This window comes from Tasmannia lanceolata, unplaced genomic scaffold, assembly GCF_043159265.1.
Source record: "Tasmannia lanceolata isolate RefF3 unplaced genomic scaffold, GAP_Taslan_0.1 ptg000044l, whole genome shotgun sequence".
In the NCBI taxonomy this organism is placed as follows: domain Eukaryota; kingdom Viridiplantae; phylum Streptophyta; class Magnoliopsida; order Canellales; family Winteraceae; genus Tasmannia; species Tasmannia lanceolata.
Window position 1 is genome coordinate 16,175,789 of NW_027518721.1, and position 9,079 is coordinate 16,184,867.

Below are 9,079 nucleotides of genomic sequence, written 5' to 3' on the forward strand. Positions count from 1 at the left end.
TCATCATTTTTATATTAGTTCATCATTTTTAAATTTGTTCATCATATTCTTTGATAACAGTTATACATTATATTCGTTTGTGTAATTTTGATTAGTTTTATTGTTTACAAGCATTATTTTACAGATAGATTAAACATATATTAAATTTTAATTTAGTTGAAGAAAATGCGTAGAGACTCATTAATAGTGGACTGCCATTTTAATTTATTTAAAAAAAAATTAATTGTTTACTTAGCTTAGTGGGACATAATAGGACACTCCAATGGACGGTCCGAATTAAAATGGATCGTGATCATAACGTGGAAAGTAGGATCCGTAGAACAATCCGAATCTGACTCGACCGATAAGGAATTTGAATGGATCGTGACTGTGACATAGGTGATAGGTGGATCCGACCCGAAGTGGATCCGTTGACACCCCTATTTGTATCTGTTAAAACAGTATTTCGTTTCGAAAATAAAAAAGATACACCAACTATTTGGTCACTTTCCAATGGTGTTATAACATAGGAGAATGATTAAGGAAGTGATATATATCCTCCACTTTTTATACTTGGGACATCCCTTTTCGGTGTATTTACGACTGTTACGCTAGTGCTTCTCAAGAGGGTACTGTCCCAAGTAAAAAAAATTGGCAAATATATCATTTCCCCAATGATAATATAATGCACCCACGTGAAACACCGGTGAGCGACATCGATTGGCCTCATTAAGCCCACACAACAAGATGTGGACCGTTCATCTCGTGGAACCCACTTTAAATTTTCCATGACAAAAAAATATTAATCATAAGACTGTCCAATCACTGATTAGAGGACCCAACAGAGGCTAATGGGTTATGGGTGCACTTAAATATTCCGCCACATAGCATCATTCCCCTTTATAAAATATAGGGATTGTCTAGGCAATTTCGCAAAAAGCCATTACACACCTCGTAGAGAACAAGCACCTTTGATGAATTAAATGAATACGACAAAATCTGCTGGGAGGTGGATATTTTCTACTGAAAAAAATAGCCGCAAAATGGCTTTTTGTAACATTGCCTAGACAATTTCTAACATTGCTTTTATTTCCCAACCCCTTGTTGTTGGAGATTTTGTCAAATAATCTATTTAGGAATTTTCTGATAATATTAATTAATATAGATATAATTAAAATCTATCAAAATAATGAAAATATAATAATCAAGATAAAGGTTAGAAATAGCCTGTTTTAATGGATCGAGGCACGTCAGAAATGCGATCTCTTTAAAGTCAAAAAGCCTCTGTCTGCACTGAGTTCACCAGCGTTTGGCTCCCAAGATTCAACCATCCTTCAAGATCTTTTCCGTGCAGGGAATTGATCCCACGAACTCATCATGCCGTATCGCAAAAATCAATAAAGTAATGAAGGATCAAAATATGTGAAAACCAAGAATCTGATGTAGAGGTTTTTCCAAGAAAGAAGATGGTGCATCCTCAAGAAGAAATCATCTGAGATGAGAGAGAAAGAAAATGTTCAAGAGCCTTACTTCTAAGGGAAGAGGTGGGTGAGATAATATAGGAAAATGAATCCCTAAAATCTCTCTCACTGCCCTTAACGTTTCACATTCATTAATTCTTTCGAACGTTTTTTTTTTCCACATTAATAGCAAAACCGTTTTCACTTTCGAAAATTAAATAAAAACTTTAAATTTCTAAATCAGTTATAACAGTCTCCCACTTGATTTAAAATAAAAAATAAAAAATAAATACATGCAAGCGACTATATTGTGCAATGGGTGTAGGTGTCTTTCGGACTTAAACCTACACTTAGTGTTAACAAGTTTCCGTCTGAAAGAGCCGTAGTGAACTAAGTCTTGAACTAGGTCCTTGAGTTCAGACTTCATCTTACCACACACAGTGCGGGCAACTATTGAGTTCTAGTTGATTTGGCTCTTCGATTTGGCTCTTTAACATTCATACCTTCTTGAAACTCTTTTAACATTCATCATATAATTTCTCATATATATAAGCCCAAGCTTACCCACCCAAAATAAACATCTATATAAAAATGAATTTCAAAAGAACAAATATCTTACAGACTCCAACTTTTAGCTGCCGCTCTCCCAATTGGCTCTGGCGATGTCTCAAGCAGACTCAGCAGCAGAGCACCTTTTACTCCCTGTATGCACAAAAGACAGACGAAAAGTAAAACAAAAAACAAAGAGTGATGATAAATTCGCACCCCCTATAGGATAATTCGCACCACTTCCTAAGTGGTGTGTATTATCCTATAGGGGGTGCGAATTTATCATCTCCCAAAACAAACTTCAAATCCTCACGCTTTTTCATCATTTTATACCACGGAAAACCGCTCAGAAAATCCTCCGTTTCTGACAAACGACAAAAGAAAAATAGCGTGATGATATTTTCACCCCCTGCATTACACCTGCGCCCCCCTTGTAATGTGATTTTGACGCAAAAAGAGCTAAAAGTTGCCCATTTTTCACTCAAATCACATTATAAGGGGAGCGCATACGTAATGTATGGGGAGTAAAAATATAATATAAAAAAAAATCCGAATGTTAACGAGAAATCAGCATTTTACTGAACCTCATCAAATTTTTCTGTTTCTGCATGACAGTCGGATCTACAAAAACCGGGAAAAAAATTACACGGAAAAGAAAAATCACCGTTTCGATTCCGGTTTCGATCTCCGTCTCGGAATCCGTTTCCAAGGCTCAAGTACCGAATCCCGATACCGAAACGGTAGTACCTGGTTTCTACCGCGTTTCGATCGAACAACAGGACCTGAATCTTCAACGTCCTCGTAAAAATCAAGCATCCAGCACTCCTTCCTTTTCTTTTCCTTTTCAATTTTTATTCCCTTCTCGGCTAGAATTTCTTCTTCACTTTCATTACTCTTCATGACTAATAAATCTTCTTCTTTAAAATCACAAGAAATCTGACGAACTGCCTCTAAAAGAAAACCTAATCGATTCTCTTTCTTCCATTCCTTGTTTTCTAAATCACTTTCTTCTCCTTGTATAGCTTTTCGGGATTGATTTTTCTCGTTTTCAGAGTCTCGGTTCTGTTTTTCTTGAAGACTCGTAATCTCAGAAAATTCTCTTCTTTCTCCTTCTTCTTCTACAACTACTATCACTTCTTCCACTCGCTTTTTCACCATCGCGGTAAAATTTTCCGATGAGATCTTAAACTCCGGCAAGATATCGCCGGACTTTAAAATACTAGCTCTTAAATCTCTCTCCACCGTCCGATTCTCCTCTGCTCCTAGAATCTTCGGTTTCGAACCTAATCTCAGATTCAGATCGAAATCCCCCTCCAGCACTTTCAAACCTTCCGCATCTGATTCTGACATACTGTGCTGCTTATTTTTCATTGATGATGATCGTTTTAAGGCGATAATCTGTATAATATTCTCCAATTGCATTGGAGCTTTGGAACGGCCTCGGATTTTAAGAAGAGGTTTTGTGTGGTTGTTGAACGGAGAAGATGCCATTATTGTGGATTCGAAGCTTTTTATTCAACGCTCAGAGCTCTGTAATAAGTGATTTTGGTGGATTGTGAAGGATCGAGATGAGAGAGAGAGAGAGAGAGAGAGGAAAACATTGATAAATGAGAGAGGACACACGATTCGTAGGGCTTTTAATAAGCTTTTCGCTCTTGAGGAAATCGTACGGTCCTCGGGCTATTGATTTAGGTGTTCTGTAACGATTCTCAACCGTACACGTGGCATGCCTATGGAGTGTTGCAATGGCTATGATACATGTGGAATGCGTATGCGTGGCAACAATTTTGTTTGAACGCTGAAATCGCCGAGTAACTAACTCCCAGCAGATGCTCTCCATCGTGTGAGGGGAAAAGTTAAAAAATTATTAAGATAAAGAGTGGTGATGATAAATTCGCACCCCCTCTAGGATAATTCGCTCCCTGTAATGTGAATGATGAGGCAGACTTTAATGCTTTTTCGAGTGCGAATTACTGCTGTGCTTGTTGCTTGGGGTGGCTCGGAGAGTAGTGGAATAGGAAGTCAAAGGGAGTAGTCAGTGGCTCGGAGAGTAGTGGAATAGGAAGTCAAAGGGAGTAGTCAGGCATTTTGATTTGTCTAGAATTACCTCAGAAAATTGTGCAGCTGTGTTTCGTTGCACGGCATATGCTCGGAGAGTAGGAGAAAAAGTAGGTGGTGTCATTACCAATATAGGGAGAGACATAGAAAAGAGACAAAGAGCGAGATCATTCCTTAGAAAATTCAACAATAATTCTTTGCTTTTGGAAGAAAGAGACAAGCAATTATTTCATGAGAGATATCCAAGGGAATCAATGGGAGTCTAATGCATTTTGACAACCAACCGTGAAATGGTATGCCAAATCTAATCCAAATTCTGACCGCTGCCGAGCTTTTGTGCAGCCAGACGAAAAGAGTGCAATTGAAAAAGTGCAGCGGCTTGGTTCATAGGTTCGACATTTCTATTTTGAGCACGCACAGTTAAATTTAAGGTAATTTCACGGCTTTGGTTACTCGAGTAATGAGTAGTTACTTAGGCCCTGTTTGAAATACACGAGGTAGAAATTTTTTTTCTAGGATTTTTTTTTATTTTCCACAATATAGAAGGAATATTTTTCGAAGAAATATTTTTCCACCATGAAAAAATATGGCATGGAATATTAATGGGACCAAATGGGAATGCGCAGGGGATGGAAAGCCTCGATAGGATTGGAGGGAGGGAAGCATGAAAAGCATCTAAGAAATGAGGGAAAAAAAAGGCTACTGATATTGGCACTTCCATGCTTTGATAATCACACAAACTTAGCTTGTCTTTTCTTTGTTAATTGGCTGCTGTTTTGGGAACAGTAATAACCTTTTGACAGACGTTTAAATAATAAATTAGAAGAGTTCGTGCAATTATCAAAACGTGGAAGTGCCAATATGAGTAGCCAAAAAATAATTCTAAATTTATATTTTCTTTTCACTAGCTTTCCATGATTTTTACTCCCATCACTACTCTTGGCAAATCTTTCTTTTGCATAAAACTCACAGACTGACGACTGACGGGAAAAAAAATTCATGGTAGCCAACATGCCCTTAGCCATGTTTGGATTCCACACTCTCCCTAGAGAAACTAATAGAAAATCATGGTAGCCAAAACTTTAAATGCATTTTTGGTCAACCTTCCACCTTTACCTTCACTATATTTTGTAATTGACAAATGGGAGATGTTATTTTCACTCCCCTGCATTACGTGCACGGTCCCCTTATAACGTGATTTGACGTGAAAAGTGGGCAACTTTAACGCTTTTTTATGTCAAATCACGTTATAAGGGGGACGCATGAGTAATGCAGGGGGTGAAAATATCGTCGCCCAATTTTAAATATATCAAATACATTTTTTTTTTTCATATTTCTGTATGTTTGACCATTTTAGTAAGAAGTTTTTTAACAAATACCAAATTGAACTCGACTTTTTCCATCGTATTTTTTACCTAATCAAGTTTTGCACTATACTCTTGCCCACTTAATTCTCTCCGCCTTATTCCTTCTCAACCCCTTTCACACAGTTGGGCCCACGAATATTTCATGGAATAATTTTCACGGTTGATGCATCCCTCATGGACAACTCTGGTTCTGTTGGTGGCCTTATTAGAGACCATCTCAGCTATCCTCATTGGCCTGTTCTCAGAAATCGTCCCCCCTGAAGCTATTCACCACCTGGAGATCGAAGCCATCCTTCACGGTCTAAATCTAGCAGAGAATCTCAGCATCCGCAGCCTATGGATTGAATCCGACTCAATCCATGCCGTCAAAGTGATCGAAGGTACCCAAGCATGCCCTTGGAGGAAAATCCAAACTCTTGCCATGATCCAAAGTAAGCTCAGAAATCTAAATTCTTAGAAAATTTCCCATATTTGGAGAGAAGAAAATGTAGCAGCAGACATCCTTTCTAAACAGAATTATTTTTTTAAGGGTGATAATATCCCCCTAATTTTCTGTCCCCCTCCCTTGTAGAGGTTTTGTCCTCGGACTCCTTGGGGTCCCTCTATGAAAGATTGTAATATGCTTTTTTCTTAATATATCTGGTAGGGGTCCGCCTAACCCCAGCATGCCCATCAAAAAAAAAAAAGGTTGTTCAAGTTAGTATTTTTTATTTGCATTTAAGGGCACGTTTGGCTACCATGAATTGTTTTTCCTGAAAAATTAGCTTACTCAATGGTCATGGAAGCTGGGAGAGGGATGGATACGAGAGCGTGTGAGTGAGGAAAGGGTAAAAAAGCTTGAAAAACGGAAACATAAAACTCTACCCAAAATGCAATCGACCTTTTCCTGTTTTTTAGCCACTTCTCACTCTCTAATCATTCCTGTCCTCTCAAGTCTCTCCTTCTCCAAAATAAGAGTAGTATAAGGGTAACTGGGGCCCACTTGCCGAATAATCAAAGCAATTTATCTATTAGGCCTTACTTGAAAGAGACATGCATCAAAATCCACTCCCATCTGACGATATTGACGCTCCAATTTATGATCGGAATACATCAAGGGTCAAGATTGTCCATTGAGAATGGATTTTGTTCCATGGCCCATCCGTTGAAAGGCCTAATAGATAATTGATTAAGTCGTGAACAGGTGGGCCTCACTTGTACCTTTTTATTCACACGCATCATATAAATACCCATTCAAACGATAATATAATGAATTATTGCAAAGAGAGTGTAAGGAATTTAACCGTTAGAGGGAGGGTGCTCATTCCCTTATAAACCATCCCCATCCACTTCACTTTAGTGATGTGGGACTATTTTGCTTTTGCGTGGAACCCCAACAATCCCCCCTCCATGCTGAAGCAACATGGACAATCTCACCCCTCCACGCGGCGGCAACGTGAGAACCAAGAGACCCTACACTGGGGTTTCCGAGATCTTTCCCGAGGGATATTCTTGCCCTCGGAGGCAAACTGGGGTTACCACACCTTGAGTTCTGATACCATTTGTAGGGAATTTAACCGGGTAGAACTTACCCCTAAAAGCTAGCCGTTAGAGGGAGGGTGTCCATTCCCTTATAACCCATCCCCATCCACTTCACTTTACCGACGTAGGACTATTTTGCTTTTGCGTGGAACCCCAACAGGAGCCTGCTGGGATTAAGTGTGTCGGGTTCAGCCTCCCACCTTAATGCGAAGGGTGTCTGAGATAAAAAGAAATGTTTTTTAGTGAGTTTCGTATCTGCCCTTCACAATAAAGTGAAAGGCTGATTTTAGGGATGGTAATTAAACCGGCCTGTGAAAACGGGGATCTGCCCCACTCCTCTCTGCACGGAACGGAACGGGGATTCCCCGATTTAAGCAGGGATGGGGACGAGGATAGGGGTTTAAAAAGAAATTCCCCAAAGCGGAGACGGGATGGGGATGGCTATGGCCCCGCCCCATAATCCTCGTCTATAAAATTACATAAATATCCCTATATCTTTAATATTACAAAATTACCTCCATAAAGTGTTATGTTTTAGTTTGAAACTTTGGATTCTTATTTAATAATTGTTTGATTAGATTAAAAGAGTAGAAATTGTTATTATAACAGTGCGGTGAGTTTTTAGGCATAGTGTGCGGGGTGGGGACGGGGATTAAATTTTCCCTGTCCGGTGGGGATGGAGATTCCCCGCCATCCCTGAAACGGGGACAAGGAATTTCCCTTGAGGCGGGGACGGGGAATACAACATCCGGCTCCACCCCTCCGGTTGCCACCCCTAGTTGATTTTAGAACGATATATGCACTTATATATTTGGTCCGGCTAAGCCTGAACTAGGTTCGACTCAATTTTGGCTCAGATTGGGTTGGTATTTTCTCGGATAAGATTGGTTTGGGTTAAGAAAAGCCAAACCGATTTAATTTTGCATGGGGGCAACGCAAGTTGAGCCGACCTCCTTCCTCTAATTTTATTGTGATTTTGAAAATGTTTGAGTAAATTTTTTTGTATTTTTTACGTTTTGCCCTAAGCCAACGCGAAACCAAATCCACTCAACCAAACTCAATTTGGGAAAACCGTTTTTTATGGGTTGCGTTAGGGTTGATTTATAGGCAGGCTGGGTTTGGGGTGACCCTCCTTACGCCGGCTCAGGTCGGGTCACGCTAGGTTGATGGAAAACCACCTTGGTTTGGGCTAGGTTTGGCCTCAACCAGATCCAACCTGATCCCAGTTGCACCCCTAAAACAAATCCCTTTAAATGAAAACCTTTTGTTTTTCTAATATTGCCTAATTTGATGACGTTTTCCCTGATCAGATATGGATATGTTTGGATAATAATAATTATTATAGTAAGATAACGGGGTTTTTCGAAGTGTTTTTGCTAAAGGCTTGTGGAGAATTGTTTAGTCCACATTAGAAGTTGACTCGTTGAGTTAGGAGGAGAGGAGCTTATAAAGAATCTCTCTCTCTCTCTTAGTTCTTGCTCTATTTGCATGGTGTGCCATAGGACAGTGCCGAGCAGGTGCTATAGGGCATGCTTAACTACATAAGGGCACTTTTGGCTCACTTCGCACGTGTTCTTCGTTACGAGGCATGATTATATAGTGTTCAAATATTTTCTCGGGTGATGATATCCCCCCCCGGCCTTGCATTACGCATTCGCTCCCCTTATAAGGTGATCGCATGCATGGCGATGATATTTTCACCCCCCGGCGCATTACGCATGGGGGGTGAAAAAATCATCTCCCTTATTTTCTCAAGTTGATTCGGACCAATATGATCGTGATCTGAACCATAGGATCATTGCACATAAAAGTGCCGACGCTCGAGACTCAAGCGGGTGCAATCTAGAACATAGGATCATGCTCGGATGAGTGTCATTGGTCGGAACTCGAGCGCAATCTGGACTACAGGATTGCGACTAGATGCGTACCAACGATCAATATTAATCAGAACCAAATGTTCGTAATAGGTCCAATCCAATGGTAGAATAGCCGTTATGAGGCTGTCTGAAGTCAATCTGAATCATAGAGTCGCGATCGGGCACAATCTAACAATCGGATTTGAACCTGCACCGATCATGCATGATCAGTGGTGAAAAGCCACTTATAAACCTATAAAAATAAAAATAAACTGTTAATCTACCATTT

At 39.8% G+C, this 9,079-nt stretch overlaps 1 protein-coding gene across 1 annotated transcript; it reads right to left on the bottom strand.

Annotated features, from left to right (window-relative positions):
- Positions 1 to 1,937: 1,937 nt before the first annotated feature.
- Positions 1,938 to 3,575, bottom strand: LOC143863855 (uncharacterized). Its single transcript, XM_077374636.1, has 2 exons — positions 2,653 to 3,575; positions 1,938 to 2,141 (listed from the first exon to the last, which is right to left on the bottom strand). Exons 1-2 carry the CDS (start codon positions 3,477 to 3,479, stop codon positions 2,135 to 2,137), a joined length of 834 nt encoding a protein of 277 aa, XP_077230751.1. The 5' UTR covers positions 3,480 to 3,575; the 3' UTR covers positions 1,938 to 2,134.
- Between the last annotated feature and the right edge of the window lie 5,504 nt (positions 3,576 to 9,079).

Bases quoted from the DNA above. Each gene is read 5' to 3' on its own strand.
- LOC143863855 (XM_077374636.1), bottom strand. From the start codon at position 3,479: ATGGCATCTTCTCCGTTCAACAACCACACAAAACCTCTTCTTAAAATC.